The sequence below is a fragment of the Pyrus communis genome, chromosome 2 (assembly GCF_963583255.1).
Source record: "Pyrus communis chromosome 2, drPyrComm1.1, whole genome shotgun sequence".
In the NCBI taxonomy this organism is placed as follows: Eukaryota; Viridiplantae; Streptophyta; class Magnoliopsida; order Rosales; family Rosaceae; genus Pyrus; species Pyrus communis.
This window is the reverse complement of record NC_084804.1, coordinates 4,198,505-4,219,919: the sequence shown is the minus strand read 5'-3', so window position 1 is coordinate 4,219,919 and position 21,415 is coordinate 4,198,505. Positions and strand designations below refer to the sequence as shown.

The 21,415-nt window shown below is 40.1% G+C and overlaps 4 protein-coding genes across 4 annotated transcripts; 3 read left to right on the top strand and 1 right to left on the bottom strand.

Moving 5' to 3' along the window:
* Window positions 1-321: 321 nt before the first annotated feature.
* On the top strand, window positions 322-1,561 carry LOC137727108 (uncharacterized). Its single transcript, XM_068466044.1, has one exon. The coding sequence runs from the start codon at window positions 451-453 to the stop codon at window positions 1,315-1,317; it is 867 nt and encodes a 288-aa protein (XP_068322145.1). The 5' UTR covers window positions 322-450; the 3' UTR covers window positions 1,318-1,561.
* A 2,948-nt stretch (window positions 1,562-4,509) lies between these two features.
* On the top strand, window positions 4,510-7,807 carry LOC137725928 (uncharacterized). Its single transcript, XM_068464771.1, has 5 exons — window positions 4,510-4,865; window positions 5,303-6,157; window positions 6,471-6,671; window positions 6,907-7,102; window positions 7,293-7,807. The coding sequence occupies exons 1-5, from the start codon at window positions 4,752-4,754 to the stop codon at window positions 7,493-7,495; spliced, it is 1,569 nt and encodes a 522-aa protein (XP_068320872.1). The 5' UTR covers window positions 4,510-4,751; the 3' UTR covers window positions 7,496-7,807.
* Window positions 7,808-8,261: 454 nt separating this feature from the next.
* LOC137725974 (BES1/BZR1 homolog protein 3-like) lies at window positions 8,262-11,924 on the bottom strand. Its single transcript, XM_068464823.1, has 2 exons — window positions 11,552-11,924; window positions 8,262-9,421 (listed from the first exon to the last, which is right to left on the bottom strand). Exons 1-2 carry the CDS (start codon window positions 11,768-11,770, stop codon window positions 8,645-8,647), a joined length of 996 nt encoding a protein of 331 aa, XP_068320924.1. The 5' UTR covers window positions 11,771-11,924; the 3' UTR covers window positions 8,262-8,644.
* Window positions 11,925-18,862: 6,938 nt separating this feature from the next.
* LOC137726919 (heat stress transcription factor A-4c-like) lies at window positions 18,863-21,334 on the top strand. Its single transcript, XM_068465870.1, has 2 exons — window positions 18,863-20,004; window positions 20,147-21,334. Exons 1-2 carry the CDS (start codon window positions 19,789-19,791, stop codon window positions 21,191-21,193), a joined length of 1,263 nt encoding a protein of 420 aa, XP_068321971.1. The 5' UTR covers window positions 18,863-19,788; the 3' UTR covers window positions 21,194-21,334.
* The last annotated feature ends 81 nt before the right edge of the window (window positions 21,335-21,415 follow it).

Below are 21,415 nucleotides of genomic sequence, written 5' to 3'. Positions count from 1 at the left end.
TTGATTTAAAATATATTTTTCTTAACGGATAACTAGTCGGGTCATATTACCTGATAATATTAACGGGTTGATTTCGGATCGGATCATATTACTCGTTTACTTTAATGGATATTACATGACAAGATCGGTTAAGCTATCAGGTACGACATGAACACGATAAACACGAATGTCAAGTCTATAGCCAGCCGATGCGCCCGAACCAAACCAACAACCGCCGCTCCCCCTCAAAACAAACAGACTTAGCCTCAGCTGCGGATCCGAACCTACACTGACGACCGTTACACCGAACCTAAAGTTTAAAAAAGTCCCCCAAACCACCGTTTTATTTCAAACCTCCAACACCTCTCTCTCTCTCTCTCTCTCTTTATATTTCTGTTTCTCTCTCTTGATTTCTCTAATCAAGATTTCGCAGAAGCAATTGGGAAAGCAAGAAATTTGAAGTTTGAGGAAATGGTGTCCAAGATTGTGAAGAAGAGCGCCAACAGGCGACGCAATCGAGGAAAGTCCTCGGCCAAGAAGGCGGCAGTCGCGGCCTCCTCCGCCGTGCTGGCCTCCCTCTTCACTTGCCCGCGCCGCCTAGTCAAGCTCTTTGCGAAACTTGCGCGAATTGGCACTCCGAACCGCCACAAGGGCTTCAAGATCCTCAAGAAAGCCCAAGTCCATGAAGGGGAGCCGGAATCCGAACCTGGATCGGGAAACCCGCTCTGCCGCAAGCTCTTGTTCGAGCCGCCCCTTCCGCCGCTTTTCTATCCGGAGACGATGACGGTGATTCTCGATCTGGATGAGACGTTGGTGCACGCACAGGCCGACCCGCCTCCGGAGAAGTTCGATTTCATAGTGCGGCCGAAGATCGACGGAATCGAGATGAATTTTTATGTTCTTAAGCGGCCCGGAGTGGACGAGTTGTTGGAGAAGTTAGGGGCGATGTACGAGGTGGTGGTGTTCACGGCAGGGTTGAGAGAGTACGCGTCGCTGGTGCTGGACCGGTTGGACCGGAAACGGGCGATTTCGCACCGGCTCTATCGGGACGCGTGTAAAGAAGTGGACGGGAAGTTCGTGAAGGACTTGTCCGGGCTGGGGAGGGACTTGAGCCGGGTGGTGATTGTGGATGACAATCCCAATTCGTACCTCTTTCAACCGGAGAATGCTGTTCCGGTCCGACCGTTTGTGGAGGACATGGCGGACCGGGAACTGGGGAGATTGGTGGAGTTCTTTGAAGGGTTGGATTGTGAGGACATGAGGGACGCTGTGAAGAAATTTGTTGGCTGCGGCGGCGGAGGCGACGGCGGTGGATCAAAAGACGGCAAAGCAGTGTGATTTTCTTTTGGCTCAATGGGATTTTTTTTTCTTTTTCTGTTGAGTTTGTTTTGTTCAAGTTGAACAGCCAACGTTCAATTTTTTTTGAAATTTTAAGGGAAAGTGAAAAAAGAGGCTCTTCTTATTTCACCAGATTTGATTTGATTTGATTTGTAAACTCAGCTCTCAGTTCAGTTGCTCAATTAATTATATGTAGCTTGATTTGGTTTCTGTTGTTCTTTTCATCAACTCATCATATAACTATAACGAGAAATTAGTGGATGATACATTATTACCACGTCAGCTGGTGATATTTTCGTTCAAATTAAAAGTAATTCCAAGCAACCACCCCTTTCGCCAAAGCCTCAATTCCCCACCAGCTACTTCACTCCCTGCCATCGATTTCCACGGCTGCCTTCCTCCTGAAAAATCTCCTCCAATGTCAAAAGCAAATGATGTCCTCCTTCAAAAATTAATATGCGCCTTTAACATCTAGCAATCGTTCATACACAAAAATGGAGTCGTGCCGATTTCAACACTGTGAAGGCCGAGAAAGAAGGTGCAAACACCACTGAAGCATCCGTAAGATTACGAGTATGGAATAGAACTGGCTATGGTGTTTGAGAATTGTGATTCAATTGATTGAATCTTTATCCTTGTTAAAGTTATTCTTGCAGCATCGGCTTAGCCGAACTCGGCCTCCACGTCGTCTTCCTCCGTTGGACTCACTAATTTCCCTGCGCCATAAAAATTCCCGCGTCTACCTCGTTCACCTCTCAAAGCCCTCCTCTTTGTCTTCCTCTGGCAGACTGGCACATCTTCAATTCCTACCCCTGATCGTAATAAGGACACCTCAAATAAAACAACGCCAGTGGCGACGGTAGAAAATCATAGACGGCGGCATTCCTAACTCAGCTGTCAAAAACCTATACAAATGGCATGTTTTGAGTTGAAGTATTTCTCCAATAGGAATCCCCTTTGTGTGTTTCGGGCTAACGCATTTCTCGCAGTGTTTTGGTAGCAAAATCCTTCACTATTGTCTCGTTGCAATGGTTTGGTATAACAGAAGACAATGTCTTTGAGGGTAAGGGCCAAAGCAGAGGATCTAAGCTTCATTCGAGCAAACGAATCTCTACTCGTTTTTGTTCTCCTTGTTCTTAGGATGCAGCTCTACAACCAGAAGCCAAACTACAGATGACAAGCAAACAAAGCTAGATAAATAACCCTCAACCATCATCTCCAGGTGGGGAGCTGTGAAAACCTAAGATTCCGAAACCTGATTGCCCTACACTTGAAGGGGTCTTTTGTATAGCAAAGTCCTTGAGTAATTTATCTTCCTAATCTGCAAAATGTGTCTCAATCTCTTTCTAAGTATAACATTATCTTACTACTAAATCTTCCTTATTATCCGAAGAGTAGCGACTTCCACATTCACATTTTCTCCGTTTGCACTCCTCCCCTTGTCTTTACGCTTTGATTCTCCCTTCGTTTACTCAATTACCAAAGCGCAAAAACACGATGGACGAGTGCAAATCACTCACAGTTTCTCCGTTTGCACTCGTCCCCATGTCTTTACGCTTTGATTCTCCTTTCGTTTACTCAATTACCAAAGCGCAAAAACACGATGGACGAGTGCAAATCGATAAAATGAGAGTACGAAAATCGCCACCAATCCTAATTCTTTGGTGAGCAAAACCACAATCTTGTAATCCACAACAATCACAATTTGTCAATTTCAATCACATCCCATCAAGATTCAGATCTTCAATCGAAGAACAGAAGCAATTTGATTCCACAAACACAACATTTACAAATCACAAATGCAGTTGCACAATTCAGTACAAAACTCAACAAATTAAACAATCAGATTAAAGCCGAAAAGATTTGAAAAGCCGCAGACACTTCAATCAATCAACTCAAAGCTTACTGACGATTTTTGCCAAGTCGGGAGTAGTCAATTTTGCAAGTGAAGACCTGAAGTGGCAGCCGCAAAGCCTCGAGCTTGGGGAAGCACATGTCGTTGAGGACGTCACTGCGGCACCACCGGCACTTGGGGTTGCGGGAGCACTGCGATTCCGAACACATGTCGTTGCAGTTCTGGATCTGACTCTGATTGCCGCCGCTGTTCCTCCTTTGGGTGCCCGACAGGTCGCGATCCGGACGGATCCGAGACTCGGATCCGTGGCAGGAGCCGTAGAGAGTAGCTAAGAGGAGCAGGACGAGGATCAAGGTTGCTGCTTTAGAACTCAGACTAGGGGACTCGGTTGCCATTGACGGCTTCTCAGACAAGGCGGTTCGTCTCTGCCGGTCCTGTCGCGGAGATGTTCGAACGCTGACTTGGTGAGCTATGAGTACTTTATCAAGACAAAGCTCGAAAGTGATGGTAGGAACACAAAATATGATAAATAAAAAATAGGAACTAAAAAAAGATTCACTATTTATTAATCTTGTGGTTAGATGAAAGTTGTTTTAATTAAATCTCACGTCAAAAAAAAAAAGAATGGACGTGATATGTGTTTATGAAAGTTAAATTATTTTTTAGATTGCATTCAGTTTTGTGTTGAAACTTTAATTTTTTTTTTAAATTATTATTTTTATTATTTTCATGTATTCTTATTAAAACCTTATCTAAAAGTTTTGAGTCTGTAATTAAAGTGGTTATACGCATTTATTTTTATGCAGTTGAATGTACAGTAGAACTTTGATCATTTAACAAATAAAAGAGCTAAGAGGACTTTTTCAAAAATCCCACCGTGTGTTTCTTTGTGTGTAGCAAGTGGATCGGAAAAGAACGGGAACATGATCTATCTATTTTACGACGAAACATCCAAAGCATAATTGCACACTCACACAATTTTTGCCGAGAGATAATGTCATTCGATGGAACGATGAACTACACTTGCTTATGAATAAATGTGTGGGACAAAGGGCCCCTAGTACCTGCTGCCCACACCTCCTCCTCTACTTTGAGAATCGTGCGAACGAAGGGTGGGAAGAATGGAGCAATTCTCGATAGATTCTATGTCATCTTACTTTTTAACGTTAATTATTGTGCCAACATATTATACAATGTTTTATTTTGCTAATATTATTATTTGCAGACTCATTGAGTTTTATGTTCCAAAAAGTAGGGAAAAATAAATAAATTTCTTATAAAGTTGATAAATAATTAAAATTGAATAGAAGTAAATAAATAAAACCCGGAAACAATAATATTAATCGATAGAGAGGAAACGTTTAAGAGACGAAGACCGACACACACGACATTACAGCTCCTTCCTCTACTCCTTCACCTATCGATCCCATTTTTTTTCTATGCTTTAATAATTTTGTAATTTTTCGACTTATTTTCCTCCTAATTTCTTCGTCGCTTGCAAAATTCAGTTCCTTGATGATCTGTATATGCCGACGAAGAACATAAAGATTAAAGGGCGAAGCTTGATTTGGTTATAATAATGGAGGGCCCCCATAAACTGAATTCTGACGTTGAGGCGGAGGATTTGGCTTCTAGGGTTTCGGATTTTTCACTTCGCGGCGACACCTCCCACTCGAATTTCCATTCTCCGCTGGTAATTTCAATCCTCTATTGCTTTATTTGAATTGGGCTTTTATGATTTTATTTATTGCTTGTGTTTAAGTTTTCAGTTCAATTTTGGAATTTGATCATATGCTTTGTGTTTATTGTTCTTGATTAAGTCCCAAAATTTAACTGGTATTGCCTCGGCTACGAGAACAATTACGATTTAGGGTTTCTTTACGTGGTTCGGAAGTAAAACTCAATTTGGAGAGATGGGAAAGTTACAGTCTTTCGGTGGTTTTTCGTGGTTTCAAATTTAGGGTTTCTCTGAAAATAAGATAGTGATTAGGTCTTTCTGATTAATTTAGGTTTTGATTTTGCTGCCGTGTTGCTTTGTGCTTGGGGCTTGTTACTTATTGAATTGGAAGTTTGAGTCTTTTCGAAGTTGGATATTCGAAACACTAACTGGTTCTGTTTTGTGGATCACAGAATGATGGAGTTGTTAATCATGGAGAGCGGAATCGTAACGCTGATCAAATAATGACAGAATCTAGGGAATGTGATGCTGGGAATCACGGGAACGAGAATGGGGAGCAAAAGAAATACTTTTATTATGATGCTCCCGTTTCTGAAGAAACCGGGGTTTGGATACCTGTTTCTGTTCCGCCTATGTGGGAAGCTGAGCATGATGGGTGGGGCAAAGGTTTCTACTCTAATGGAGGATACTTGCCTGAGAGTGACATGGGTTGGGGCCAGTATATTGGGGATGAAAAGGAGCTGACTATGTGGGATGTGATGGTAGAAATGTTGCTTGCAGCCCGTGGGAAAGTAAGTTCATTAGCTTCAGCTGATACATACGGATGTAAACTTTCGTGGATGTCTGATAATCTCCTTGATCAAGCATGGAAAGAAATGGCCCAAACACTCACTGATGCAAATTTTGCTAATGTAAGAGAACTCATTGAAGCTGATCCCCCAAAATGGTTGGCCAATAGTTCTGCTTCTGCTTGTATGCTGTGTGGTGTGCATTTTCATCCAATCATGTGTTCTAGGCATCACTGTCGGTTCTGTGGAGGAATATTTTGTGGTGACTGCTCTAAGGGAAGGAGTTTGATGCCGGCTAAGTTTCGTGTTGCAGATCCCCAACGAGTCTGTGATGTATGCTGTGTACGACTAGAGTCTGTCCAGCCGTACTTAATGGACCAAGTAAGCCATGCAGCCCAGGTGCCAACCCAAGATCTTACAGATCTTAGTACTTTGAGGTCATGGGTTAATATTCCTTGGGGACAGTCCATGGAGTATGAGATATACAAGGCGGCAAATACAATTCGTGCTTATAAGAAGGTAAGAGTCTTAAGTGGCAGAATTGTTGAACAAATATTTTATTGATGCTTGCTGTTTTAATAGCCAGTGAGCTGCAATTTTACTTCGAAGGGCTTTTGCGGCTTTGTCTTATTGTTCCAATATCATAGTGACTGTTTGCTTAGGCTTGAGAATTTGGTTGTCCGACTTAAATAAATGTGCGGTGGGAGAAGAATTCATGAATATTGTTGTTTGTATGATATTGAAATGTACTCTTAATTTCTGAATGAGATTATCTTTCCAACTTTATCGAGTTTCTTTTTCTAAATGCTGCTCATGGAATTAATTGCCTCAGGTGTGTTCACTAAGGCCTGAGAAGTCAATTCCAGATACCATTCTGAGACAAGCAAAAGGCCTTGCAATAATCACTGCTGTGAAAGTTGGAGCTATGGTTACCTACCATATCGGTACAGGAGTTGTGATTGCTCGTAGAGAAGATGGCTCCTGGTCTCCACCATCTGCTGTTTCTACATTTGGTTTAGGCTGGGGAGCTCAGGTATGATATTTTCACTGTAACAACTTTGACTATAATCTCCTGTCTGACAATTTTTGGCCACTATGACCGAGATAGCCAGTGCATACCTGTGTTCAGTTTTAATCAAATGTACCAAATTTAGAAATTTTGTGCTTTACATTGAATCCTTGTTTGAAATGTGATATTAGATCACCATGTGTTTTGAATTTTTCTAAGAATTTAAAACTCCGTTCTCATCCCTCTTTTTTTGTTGCAGGCTGGAGGGGAGTTGACAGACTTCATCATTATTTTGAGAACAAGTGAAGCTGTAAAGACATTCAGTGGTAATGTGCATCTATCAGTTGGAGCTGGCTTGAGTGCTGCAATTGGCATTGTTGGAAGGGCAGTTGAAGCTGATCTTCGAGCCGGTGATGGTGGTTACACTGCTTGTTATACATACAGCTGCAGTAAAGGTGATTCTCATATGCCTTTTTGATGTCTCACCTTAAACCACCTTAATTGTCTACTAAGCAAGTTAGCATACGATTGACATCGTGATGTTATATCTGTATTTTCTTTCATATTTTCATCAGTTTTCTGCATTTGTTGCATGGTTTCCTTATTGAGAATACCACACAACTTCACCGAACATTGCATTTGCAGGTGCATTTGTTGGATGTTCACTTGAAGGTAGCATTGTAACCACCCGCACGAAAGTGAATTCTCGATTTTATGGCAGCCAGTCAATAACTGCATCAGAAGTTCTTCTTGGCTCGTTGCCTCAACCCCCTGCTGCTTCTACGCTCTATCGTGCTCTTGCAGATCTATATCAGAAGATCGAGCAGTGTCCCCAAATCGTTCACTGAAGATTTCTAGGCGATCATGAGGAAACAAATCGTTGAAGTTTGTACATTCTATGCATATATGCCTTGAAGCTTTTCAGTTGTGAAGGTACGTTGCTGCCATTCTTTGCCCATGAAATTTTTTTTTTTCTGGGACTTATCGTGTACATGGAGACCACCGCAGGGGAAGGGGGAAAATGTACCTTATTGGAGCCACTGTATATAATCATTCCTTGTCGTTTTCTATCTGTAAATTATACATTTATTCTGGAGAAAGCCAGAAACTTAGTGAAAAAGTATTTCTTAAGAAATCAGAGAAGTTGGTATTTTGTTGTCGCTGATCTTGAAATGTTTAACTCCGTCTGTGCAAGCGTATCATAAGCCGTCGGTTCCAAGTCCAGATAAAGGACGGGGAGGGCGTCATGTAACCAATAGCAGGCGCTCTATTTCCACGTTGAATCCCTATGATGATGATAAGGCTTAGTTGTTGTTTTAATCTGGAAGAGTGGATCATAATGCATGATTCAGGCTTTGCTTGCTCCCCGAAAGGATGACGATTTGCGACAATATAATGAACAAATTTCGTTCTAATAACAATTTCCCCTAGTTATTTTCCGAGCTTTTCCCGTTTCATTTAAATTTTCCTCCACTTGCGGATTCACTTATAATTCAGCTAATTGAACCATAAACAAAAAATGGTTCAGTTCTTTCATATCAAGTGGTCGATCAAAACCCGACTCCATGATCGATCGAAAAATCAAAAACCAAACAAACGAGCTATCAAGGTAAATTAATGTATCAATCGTTCCAAATGGTAAGTGGAAAAAAGGAAAAAAATTGACGAAGAAGAATAAAATCGGATGAATGAATTTAACACAAGACCATGAACTATTTATAATTTAATTTTTAGTCCTTTTTTTGTTAAGGAAAAATATAAAAGGAGAAAATGAAAAAAAAGAAGAAAAACAGCTGCTCCTACTCACTGTACTTGTAACTGATCAACTGAAACACCCTGGAGACATGAAGTGGAAACGCACACAATTATCTTCTAACCCGATTCCCTCAAGCCGCTCTATCTTCAGCACCAACGCATGTCCTTAACAAACAAAGCCGGTAAAGTTGAGGAATTCTCCAAACGCTGGATCCATTTCGCCCCTAATCGGTTCCTCCTACTTACCTTGTTCGAGTGCTCCCGAGCGTAAGTTCGAGATCATCTGATACGCATTCCTCAATCCTCTCACCTTCCCACGGCTTTACTAGTCCTGTTGTGTTACTGCCAAATGCAAACTCAGCTGCCATCCCGTCGGACATTGGAACATCTCCGGTGTGATCAATACCTGCAGCAACTGCCGGGGAACATGTTCCACTTTGCCCGGGAGTCCACATCCGAGACCCTCCACCTGACAAAGCCTCCTTCAAGTTAAAAGGGTTTCTCGAGACAAGGCTGAATGTTGGGGATGATGGGCCACTCTGGGGGATTTGCAGTCCAGCAAGCCATCCTGAATCAGGGAGAACCTGGCGACCAGGGCTTGGTGGGGTGGACGAAGGCAGGAAAGGATAATGCTGCCCTGCCCAGTTTGAGCCAGCCACTGCTTCATCCCAATCGCTCTTGGTTCGAGGAGTTCGACAAGTTGGGGAGCTCAGCGGTGGGGTGACTGGAGCACTTATGGAACCCCCTTGAACAAAGAGTTGGGGGAGCTTGGACGTGGCGGATGAAGAGCCTGACGAGAGCGTTTTAAGCCATGGGATCAGAGAATTGGCATCAGCATTACCGTTTCCATTTGCAGGGTAGCGAGCAGGACTTGGGAAGGAAGATGAGGCAGGACTTGGATTGTAGGATGCTCCGGGACTGGGATTGTAGGACGCACACGGACTAGGCTGGTATGATGAACATGGACTTGCTGATGTAGAACCGCCCATTATGTCCATGCGATCCACGGGTTTGCATCCCTGCAACAATGAACACATAAGATATGGTGAGACAAACAACATAATAGGCCAGATTAACCTTTTTATGTCTAACGAATTAAAAACGCAATTTTCTAGCAGACGTAAAATTGTTTTTCATTCATTGTTTTCCTAAATTTGAACAGATAAAATAGTTGATAGAAGCAGAAAGATTTGTTCTTGACCGATTACTCTTTACAACCAAGTTTTCTGTACCGAAGGATAACACAAACGAGCTCAGTTCTACGATCATCACTCCTATAGTTGTTGCACGTTCGAAAAAGCATTGAACTAATGATAAAAGTCTTATGAAACTGCAATCCGGCTACTCTCCCCGAAAGAATCCTTTCAGTGAGTAGCCAGAAAAAAACTTGCATGCACTCGGGTTCATATCCTTTCTTCCAATAGCAATCATAGCACGAGGTGACCTAATCCCGTAACAATTGTTACATGAACGAGGGGACAAGTGTTACATTAACAAGGGATGGTGACACAAATGTAATTTGACTAGTTGCACCTAAATTCAGAAGAAAGACACAATTAAAAGAGGGGGCAATAATGTCAAACAGTAGATGCATGCATATTATTAGTTGGTTATCGGCCCCTCCACGACACGCCATCCCCCAACATGTTGCCTCCATCACAATCTCAAACCCACCACCGCACACGCTTTCCTGCCTCAAATTCGCATTTACAATTTTAGCCAAAACAGGCAAATCCATCAATAAAATCACCCTTTTCTCACATAAATCTCTCTTTTGGGCTAAACCCATATATATATATATATATATATATATATATATATATATATATATTTCCCTAGTGAAAGGATATTTACATAGTCGTTCACAATGCACTCACAGTGCCACAATACAGGCAAAAACTATCACAACATTAACATTAGTAGTTAAGATTAGGCATCGAACTCATCGACACAAGTATCAAAATCTGACACCTACGAGGGTCAAACTAAATGAAAACAAATACTACTAAACCAAAACTAATATGTCGTTTTTTATAGGAAAAAAATAAATAAAAAAACAAAGACCAGATGATAGTTTCGTCACGGCAAACCATCATTTCAGAGTCGTGAAGACTCACACAAATATTGCAACATTTTCTAAGTACCATCGTGTAATGCAATCAGCTCTATAAATCGAATCCACAATGTACCGTGTGGACCTGAAATATTTCTAAATTAACAGTTAATTATATAATAAACACCAAGATTAAAAAAAGGGAGAGAGCACCGGCCCACGGACCGTCATATGCCATGTTCTCAATCTAACGGGAAAGTACTGTTGCGACTACCCGCAAATCTCGGAAAACAGGCCAAAGAATGCCAAAAATAATAAATTAAAACAAAAGTCATCGGTCGTCGCACCCATATGGGTGTATAAAGACTGAACTGCCCTCACAGCCCAACGGAGAGTTAAGCGGGGTGAAGTGGCACTTTGGGAAAGACGAAACGATAAGTTTGCCACGGTAAAAGCTATTTTCACTTTCACGCGAAATCTACAGATTCTCGCGAGAAGTAAAAAAGGAAAAAGTCTAGAGCAGGTCACAGTCCGGAGACTGATAAAAATAAAATAGAAAGAACATTCAGTTGAATTAAAGCCGAGTGAAAGTTGGAGGTGGGTGAAATAACCCAAATGACGAAACTGCCCTCGACAGAAAACCCGAATGGCCGATGTGGATCGACTGTGCGGGGAGGTCATTTCCCCCCGTCTGGCAGGGTATTTTGGGAACACAAAAAGGTCTGGTCGTCTCTGCGCCTTGAGTTCATCGTGTTCATGTGAAAAAAATGGAAAGCAGCTGCAGAAGCGAATCTCGAAGAACCTCGTGCTCCGTGCTAACGTGCGCCGGTAGCTAACATAATTAACTAAGAAATCAAACGAATCTCAACCGTCGATCGCCGCAATCGGCACCGGACTAATCGCAGGCTCCGCCGCTTAAGCTACCTTAACCAAGAGTTTTCAAAAACGCAGAGAAGAAAAATTGGATCGGGAACAGATTTCGAGCACCACCGGCTCAATTTAACGGCGCAGGAGCCGATTTGCTATCGTGCGCATTCAAGCTGAAAATGCTTCGAGAATTTTAGATAGAGAGAGTGGGGATGAATTGTGTGTGTACCTTTCGGTAAGTGGTGCCGTCTTCCTCCACGGTCCATCCGGCTTCGTTGCAGAGAGCTTTGAGGACCTCGTTGTTGTCGCAGTGCTTCGGGAGCTTGTAGTTACCGTACATCCTCAGCCCGGAGTAGATCTTCGCAGCGATGGCACGGCGCCGCCGCTCCCGCTTCTTGTTGTTCTCTCTCTCCTTCCACGTCGGCATTCTCGTTCCCGACGTCATCATTCGGTCGCGCGGCGTTTCTGATCAACTTCCTCGGCGAACCAAACGGATCTACCGGAAAGCGAGGACGACCGGTGGCGCGAACCGGGAATTGGCGGTTTTTTGGTGGAGACTCTGGTTTTATTACAGAGAGAGGGAAGTGAGAGGGGAGAGGGAGTTTGGGATAGGGCGAGCTAAATACAACGAGTAAATGTAACTACCCTTGTGTGAAGAAAATAATTACGAAGGGTGCCATTCACTTTCTTTTGATTTGTTTTTGGGTTCCGACTCCGGAATCACGGGGCTTAACACGTGTTTAGGCTTTTTAAAAAGGTTGCGGCTATGGCACCGGACTTTGGCAGCAGCTACGAGTGACCACGGCGTCGTTTTGGTTCATAGATAGCATTAAAATGATTGCTTTGCCTGTTGATTTATATTTTGATGTTCCAACAAAGCCAAGCAGGAGTGATTAGGGATAAAGACGGGAATGGGCAAAACGGGAAATTTAAGTGGGAGGGAGGGGGTATTGGGGATAAGGTTATGATTAGGCTTGTCATGATTGTGACAAAATTTCAAACGGTCACATTCACTTGACCAGATCGCCTAATTTTGACAAATCTTGCGATTGACCGGCCCTGATCTTTTCCTGGGTCGCGCTAATTGGAGTATTGAACTAAGCTACCAAATATTTCAAGGCCAAACTGAGTGAGTTTAGGGTTTAAACACTTTTTAATAACATGCACAGGTGTGCAGACTACGAAAGAATTGTTAATATCGCGCAGCTTCATGACGATGACAGCCTAAAATGTTAGTAACGGTGAACAAATGTACAAACGATATTAAGCAAATTAATAATCTAACTATTCTCACGCTCATTTCACTATCTTTTCTCTTCTTTTAGTTTTAAGAATCATACTCACTTTAGTTTGAATTTCTGATTTAAAGATATGTTTTGTAGTCAGTTGTTTACATCCATATGTTAATGTTGATTTACATTAGAGGTGGGCACGGTTCAGTTCGATGCGGTTTTGAGTAAAATCGCAATCGAAACCAAAACTTTTGTGGTTCAGTTTGGTGAGGTTGTGAAACCAAAACCGAAATGAAACCAAACCGTTTGGTTCAATTTAGTTCGATGTGGTTTTAAACGATTTTGGTTCGATTTTAGAGAAAAAAAAATATACAACTTAAAATTTATACCTACGTACGCATAAAACAGTCTCATTTTCCATACAATACATTAATTAATAAACTTGTAGATTGTGTTCGAGCAATTGTCATTATCAGACAATTCAAAAAACAGCAAGGGTGAAGGATCTAATCTTACCGAAAACTAGGTGCTTAATTCATCTGATCACAATGTAATTTTCAGTGTATACATACTTTAATTCTTTAAATGTTAAGTATAACTTGCAAATATTTCTTTTTCCACCTTTCAAAATCTGGAGATCAAAATAACAGTGACTATGACATGGACTCTTTTTTTTTTTTTTTTTTTTACCTAATGTTGGAGAATGATGGTTTATTCAGAACGCAGGAAGCACCAAAGGTAAAAATTAGGAAAATGATGATATTTTAGTGTGGTTGAATCTGTACTAAATGTATGAATTCTAACAAACAATCCATTAAAATATGATATCGGTTTCCGTACTATTTTTAAAAACCAAAACCGAAATCAAACCGTTTTCTACATCGCAATTCGAGGTCAAAACCATAAACCTAAATATTTTGGTACGATCCGATTTGATTCGAGTTTCGATTTCAATTTTTCGTTTCAAGTGCCCATTGCTAATTTACACAAATTTCGTAATGCGAACGAACGTAAATTATTGACACGTAAAAATGATTGAACTTTGTATTCAAGCTTCTAAGCAATAATTAATAACCTGAAATGGAAAGGGTTCGGAACGGCGCTTTAATTAGACCACGAGTAGAACAGATAGTGTAAGCTACGCCCACTATAACCTTAGCCTAGGTTACCTTGGGTTGGGAGCGCAGCCTAGGTATATTAAAATTCCAAGAAGAGGCAAATGATTTGATTAGGGCAGTGGGGGGGCAATTTTAATGCGGCGGGGCCGGGATTGCGTGCCGGCGTGCGGTGGCTGTGGGAAATCTCTCTCTCTCTCTCTGCTGTCATTTTTGTCTTTTGTCAGTACCAACAGATCCTCTCCGGATCTTTTGACGAGGATACGAAGATACGTAAATTGTGTTTGTTCATCATACATTATACGATAATAAAGTACTGTTTATATTTAATTTTAAATACAAATATTTAAAATAATTTTTGATCACACGATATATAATTTACGAATCTTCAAAATTCTCACAAAGAAGATCCGGCAAATATTTGAATTCTTGTCAGCACTGTGTGTGTGTGTGTGTGAGATGTGTGTTGGTTGGTGCTTTGGATTGGAGCGCACTGGATAAACCGTGATCCGTCATGCACCGGACAAGTGTCCAGTGTCCTGTTTGGGAGGTTCACGTGACAAATGCTAGGGGTGGTGATCTAATTTGCGTGAGTGGGACTGGTGGATCCAAATGTACGACTGACTGACATGGTTCACATCCAGGTGGAGGTGGTGAGCTTTTTGTGCAAGCCAGGCTCACCATCCCTTTGGCCCTCTGCCTCGTGTGTCATATCACCTTGGCTGATGATCAGGTGGTTTATGCTACTTAGTAAATTAGGTGGTGTTTAGTGTTCAGTCATGGAGCCAAAATGGGATCATTGATTACTTATGACCCTAATATTTTCATAGTCTCGATGTATATTCATATGTATGTTTGTTGACCTTAATAGTTTCATAGTCTTGATGTACATTCGTATGTATGTTCGTAGATAAGTCATATACACAATTGCGACAAATTAAAAAAATGAGTAAAAAAAACACTTATTTACAACTTGCTACTTTTTTTGTCTTTCTTCTCTTATTTCTTGCATGCGACCCTATGATTTGCAATAAGTATTCGATAAAATGCCTCACTTGATAGGTTTTAGAATGCAGTATAACTTTGTAGGTAGCTCGGCAAAATGATCCAATGAAGTTGTTTTTGTCAAAATTATGACCTCATTGTTATAAAATTTTGACTTTTCCGTTGTTATGTTGTTAAACATGTATGGATAGAGGGGTGATTTCTTCAAACCTCTTATTGGCGTCTTTCACCGTGTGCAAGCGGAGTCAAAAGACATCGCAGAAATTACTTTTCAAATTGATAGTCATGTTGCGAATATGAAACTATAATTTTAGACAATAATCAACCTAGGTATGGATTTATCAACCTAGTTTAGAATCCTGACGCGTAATTTTGCATTTTATTACCGACTAGATAATCTCAAAAAACGACGTTAATTAAGGACAACATAACTTGATCACAATACAATAGTCGTATTTTGTTAGGTTTTTTAAGGTTTTGATGTGATTTACAGCTTAAAATATACGAAGGAGTTTGTAAAGATAAAGAAGCAAGCTGCAAGTGTCAATTGGCAGCTTCCTATTTGGACAATAATAATATATCACTTTCATAAGATAAGACGTGTAAAATAAAATAATTAGAGGGTTCGCCCATGTCACATGTATCAATCCGCCCCAAAATTCAACAACCTCCACGTGCGCCGCGGACTCCACCATCGGACCAAAACCAGATTGGATCCCATGGCGTTGGGTCCGCCACTGCTTTTTTGCCCTTCCCCCATGGTGCTTGCCACCTGGATATGTGGGATCTACCTCGTATGGTGGTGGTGGGGGTCCACCGTTTTATGTATACCTTAATCATGTCTGTCCCACCGGCGGCCCCACGTGATGCCCGATGTGTCAGCCACCCACGAGGCACCGGAAACACACTGCTTATTTGACCAACCCTCTCCCTAAAAACGACAACTCACATTATGCTCTCTTTACGAAGTATTTCGGTCGTTTTATACAAATTTGCAAACGAAAGCCCTCCACTTTTTACAAAGACATGATGTATTATCTTATTTTTAACAAATTTAATGAAAAAAAACAAGGTTATCTTATCAACAATTAACAGTTAACGATAATTTAACTCGTTGACCAAACTCGTTCATATAAGCTATATACTCAAGGCGAGCATCTCTTCTTGCCTTCTGTAACAGAATGGCAATTGATCAAGGCTATTTTTGCTCTCGTACACTCCAACAAAATGAGCCAAACAATGATACAGTAGATATCTTATATCTTTGTTGTAATATACTATTTCAATTTTGACGTGTAATAGACTTACACAACAACAACTTGTCTTTGATTGAGATTTCAATTGAGGGCGATTGGTGCTATCCCAATAAGTCAATGGGCGAAAAGACGAGAGGGCTCGACAATCATTCTATCTCGATTAAAAAAGCATGTTTTCCTCAATAGTAATGATAGGGAGACTCAATTTGTTAACTTAATTTTGTAAACTAAATGATATGGAAGTTGGTGATTAAATTATTACTTAATTGTTAATGAACGTGCTCATTTTTATTGATTACATCTCATTTAATTTATTAATTTAATCCACAAATTTAATTTCTCTGATATTACTCTTTCCTCGTATGATACGCACAGTAGGTCATTCTCAAAAAATCAATCTTAATCATGAAATTGTTAGATATTACCACGGACGTACCATTTTAATTTTTTCTGGCCTGCTCTGCCTCTGGCAGTTTAACATGTGCAATCAGTCGTGTACTATAAATCTGTCTTCTCAAAATCCGAGCGGTTGCGCGGGAATGTGGTGGTTGGCCGCGCGCCAAAACGTTGCTTGGGGTTCTTGAGCCCAAACCATAACATCCGAACCATTGGTGGGCTGAAATTATGTCCAAACCAATGCCTCATGGCCCAATCTGTTTTTCCCTTTTTCAAAGGGTGGTTGGTATAAAATTAGAGATGTGCTATCCACACATTTCATTTTACTTCTTACTCATTCCTTGATAATTTCTGTTTGTTGATTTTCTTTAATTCATTCGATCTGACAGCCGAAAATTAAAAAGGTGTGTGAAAAGTAAAATAAGCTGCGTGGATATCACACCCCTAAAATTATGTCATTAATTAGCAAATTCAAGTGTGGTTTTAAAGTAGCTTAAAGCAATTTTGGCAAACATGTTTTTAAAACTAATCCTTAGTACAAATACAAGTGGATCCTGAAAAAGCACTTGATGTGCGTCTTGTAGGAGGCACTTCAAGTGCTGTTGTACCTAAAAAACAATTTTTCAAAAAATGCTTTCAGTCATATTTTAAAAACAATTCCAAATGAACTGTAAACCAACAAGGTGTGAACCTCTTAAACAAAGAGAATTATTTGAGGTGTGAACACTTTATCCAACTAGGTTCAAGCCTAGTTTTAAACCGTGGATTAGGTATAATTAGTTCTATGGAGTGGCTTGATCACGAAATATTAACTTAGTTACAAAAGTCTTAATTAGTGACGACTAATCTTGGTGTGATTAGAGAGTGATGAACTACCTAACCAAAAATGTTGCATTAAATAAAGGGAACTTTAACGAAAAATTTTCGGTACTGTTCACTTTAATGAAAAACCATATTTTTACATTAAAAAGTCAATCCTGATACTATTCACTTAACCCTTTATTTTGTTTTTACGGTTAAAATTCAAAATTTTGAAAATTTTTTCATTAGTTTTCTTTTAAAGTAAATACACGTATTTATGCTTATCTAGCCAACGTGTAGTGGCGTATTGTCAAGCCACGTGTACGGTAGACGTTAAAAGATGCTTGCCTTTTCTTTGAAGAACCTTCTTCTTAATATTTTATTTTAAGTCCTTCCAAACTTCATTTTTTATTAAACAAACACGGCATTGCGTAGCTCTGATTGGCTGCAAATCCCTTGTACATAGAGCTACGCGGCTATGCCACCAAAGCACATATGTCAGCTCCCCTTGATCAGACAAAACGGCACAATAGCAATGTTGTCTCCAAGTCCATCCGTCCATTCTTACGAGAAATTTTTAGTTACGAAGAGAATACGGTTGATATATTACGTATTTTTATGTAAGTGGTAAAAAAATTTTATTTTGAAGTTATTAACCTTTTAACACACATAATCCACCATTTATATAGGAACATATAATGTACCACCTCGTATGACGGTCACATTAAAAAATCTCTCTATTCTTACAAGTGAAAGAAAAAAAATCTTGTATTTAATTACAGGGTTTACATATATTTAATATAATTACTATCTGATTGTCACATGTAACAAAAATAATAAAATATAAATGTCTCAAATTAAAACGCAAATTACCGTTTGACCTTCCTAAAGTATCATTCTAGTTGAAATCGATCATATAACTATTTTTTGGTAATTTGAGGAACTAAACTTTTAAATAAGTGCAATTTACCTCTTTCATTGCCTTTTCTTATATATATCTTTTCCAACCGTTACTTGAAACGTGTGCTCTAGTAACAAATTAAACTACATACTTCATATTTTTAAGGTGGAAAATTAGAATTTATGATTTTCATGCATTAATTAACTTGTTTGTGGAATAAACATATCAAGTGACGAAAAGACAAATAAAAAAGGTAAATAGCATTATTCCGGCAGCAAATATAATTCAACGGTGTATTGTGAGGCTATTTTTACAAAAGACATTCGCATCACATCCAATCAACTTGTCTCATTTTATCAAATAAAAAATCCATAAAACAAATTGAAAAAATCTAAAATATCATATTGCATTCAATACAACGCATGATGCATGAGCATGATTAAAAAAACAAATCTTGTACATTCATTACTTTCGCCTACCCATTATTGTATTGACCCAACAAACAATAGAAGCTCAATGAAAAAAAAAGGAAGGAGCTAAGTTATAAACTCCTTTTTTTAATGATCAAATCTTCTTAGAAAACAAAAGAAGTATGATAAAGACGAATACAAATTTCGGTATAAAAAAATCGCACTTAAAATGTATCGTAACATTTTCTTATGTATATATTACTTTTCTAGTGAATAAAATTCTTTACGCGTTTCGAAAACAAGGACCCCCAAACATCCGGCCGAAACGAATCGTTTCGGGCTTTCGCAGTAGCGGCCTCTTCTCCCAGCAACTTCCCACTACTGCCCCCACTATTCTTATCAACTTCTTTGTTGCTTTTGCTCCAAGCTTTCCGTTCCATTAATTTTTTTAAAAATATTTTTCAAACCTTTTCGTTTCAAACTGTTCCAACGAGCTGCAATACGACTCGCCAAAGCTGCGATTTTGTTTCGAAATTCTCCAACTAAATAAACAAAATACGTATTTAGTTTTTGTGGGTATTATATTGCGGCAACTTCCAACTGTTCCTCTGTCCGGAGGCGCTTCGATTATTGCGGTGGATTTTGTTTTCAATTTCTTCAACCGATAAATCAGAGTTGAAAAGTTATCCGAGAGGTTTGATTTTGGTCAATTGCTGGATTCTTGTTTCCATTTCCTTCGGGGTTGACTGAACTGCGACTTCTGGCAATATCTAGAAGTTCCAGTCGGCTTCCATTTGGCTATTTCTATCGGGTTGAATTTGGAGTCCCCAGTTGAAAATTCAATGCGATTTTCAATTGGGTCCTTCTGATTCTTTGGAAGGTTCTTGTTCGAAGAATTTTCAACTGGGTTTTTTGGGTTCCATTGATTTATTGGAAATTTCCGTTCTTGGAGTTGAGAGGATATAAATTTGAGGTTTTCGGATCGAGTTTTTGTGGGGCTTTTGGGTTTTCTTGATTCATTGGAAAGGTTCTTTGTTTTTGGGTTGAAAATGTAAATTTGAGGTTTTCGAATCGATTTTTTGGTCCTGCATATACAAGTGAGCTTGAAGGATTTGGTTTTTTCCGGGATTTTAGAGCTTTGAGCAATGAGGAGTGGTTGATCATTTATTTCTGGGTTTTGGGTGCCCTTAGTTCCTTGGAAAGTTTCGTTTTTCGGGTTGAAAGACCGAAATTCGAGGTTTTCGAATAGGAGTTTTGGTCCTGGTGAATTTTCTTGGATTTTAGAGTTTCTGAGATGGGGTTGATGATTTAGTTCTGGGTTTTGATTTGGGTTGTGGGGGATTGATTAGGATGGAGGAAGCTCAAGGCGGCACGAGTTCGTTGCCTCCTTTCCTTTCCAAGACATATGAGATGGTAGATGATGCTTCAACAGATTCAATTGTGTCATGGAGTGCCAGTGATAAGAGCTTCATTGTTCGGAACCCGCCGGATTTTGCTAGAGATTTGCTGCCAAAGTTCTTCAAGCACAACAACTTCTCTAGCTTCATCAGGCAGCTCAATACCTACGTAAGTCAACCGAGTTTCTAACTTAATTCCGTTTCAGTTTCAGCTTGCTTTCTTTTGCTTCAGTTGTTTGACATTGGTATATATGCATTTATGGTATGTTTGTAGTTTTGGTTGCTTAATTTGATTTGAATTGTTACAATAGGGTTTTAGAAAAATTGATCCGGAGCAATGGGAATTCGCCAATGATGATTTTATAAGAGGTCAGCCACACCTTATGAAGAACATCCATAGGCGAAAGCCGGTGCACAGTCACTCTTTGCAGAATCTTCAAGTCCAAGGCCAAGGGCAAGGGACTTCATTGTCCGATGCTGAACGGCAGAGTATGAAGGATGAAATCAAGAGCCTTAAACATGAGAAAGAACGCCTTGCTGTGGAGTTACAGAGGCATGAACAGGAGCGGCATGGATTGGAGTTGCAAATGCAGTTCTTGAAGGACCGTTTGCAACACATGGAAGGGCAGCAGCAAACCATGGTGGCTTTCGTGGCTAGGGTTTTGCAGAAACCGGGGATTGCCTCTAATCCTGTTCCACAATTGGAAGTCCGTGAGCGAAAGAGAAGGTTGCCAAGAACCAGTTGGCCTTTCGACGATGCTAACAATGGAAATAATCAGATGGTTAGTTCAGAAGCTGTAATTAGAGAAAACGGGGGTTTGGAAAAGTTGGAGCAGTTGGAGTCATTCCTAACATTTTGGGAAGATACCATTCATGATGTTGGTCACGATAACATTCCACTTGTGGATGAATCTACAAGTGGTAATGAAAGCACAGCCGTATCTTCCATGCAATTGAATGTTGACATTCAGTCCAAATCCCCTCAAATTGACATGAATTCTGAGCCCGCTGCATTTGTTGCTCCTGAGCCTGCTGCATCGCAATCCTCTATGGAACAAACAGCTGGAATTGCTGCTTCTGCACCCACCACTGCCTTGATACAACAACCGTCTAATGAAAAACCAGCTGGAACCACCTCTTCTGCACCCACCGGGGTCAATGACGGATTTTGGGAACAGTTCTTGACAGAGAATCCTGGCACGTCAGAAGCACAGAAAGTTCCGTTGGAAAGAAAGGATTCCGATGGTAGAAGTAATGACAGCAAACCTGGTGATCATGGCAGGTTGTGGTGCAATATAAGGAATGTAAATAACCTTACAGAACAGATGGGGCATCTTACTCCATTAGAGAAAACCTGATACTAGTTACTTTATTCCGGTATAAATTTAGGTATGAATATTTTGTTCTGGCATTCATAGATATTCTGTGTTTGTGTTCATTTTCTTCTTGGTCATCTTTATATTTTGATTACTATTCTTATACCTATAAACTAAATAATATCACTTAATATTTTTATGTCCAAAATTTACGTGCCTTTGATCTCATTCTCCTTATGATGACCTTGTATGTTAATCAACAAT

What these genes read in the sequence shown, in the direction of transcription:
- LOC137727108 (XM_068466044.1), top strand. Translation starts at nt 451, where the DNA reads ATGGTGTCCAAGATTGTGAAGAAGAGCGCCAACAGGCGACGCAATCGA.
- LOC137725928 (XM_068464771.1), top strand. Translation starts at nt 4,752, where the DNA reads ATGGAGGGCCCCCATAAACTGAATTCTGACGTTGAGGCGGAGGATTTG. An exon ending in CGAATTTCCATTCTCCGCTG is followed by an intron (nt 4,866 to 5,302) that starts GTAATTTCAATC and finishes TGTGGATCACAG; the next exon opens with AATGATGGAGTTGTTAATCA. An exon ending in GTTTAGGCTGGGGAGCTCAG is followed by an intron (nt 6,672 to 6,906) that starts GTATGATATTTT and finishes TTTTTGTTGCAG; the next exon opens with GCTGGAGGGGAGTTGACAGA.
- LOC137725974 (XM_068464823.1), bottom strand. Translation starts at nt 11,770, where the DNA reads ATGATGACGTCGGGAACGAGAATGCCGACGTGGAAGGAGAGAGAGAAC. An exon ending in ACGGCACCACTTACCGAAAG is followed by an intron (nt 9,422 to 11,551) that starts GTACACACACAA and finishes TCATTGTTGCAG; the next exon opens with GGATGCAAACCCGTGGATCG.
- LOC137726919 (XM_068465870.1), top strand. Translation starts at nt 19,789, where the DNA reads ATGGAGGAAGCTCAAGGCGGCACGAGTTCGTTGCCTCCTTTCCTTTCC. An exon ending in TCAGGCAGCTCAATACCTAC is followed by an intron (nt 20,005 to 20,146) that starts GTAAGTCAACCG and finishes TTGTTACAATAG; the next exon opens with GGTTTTAGAAAAATTGATCC.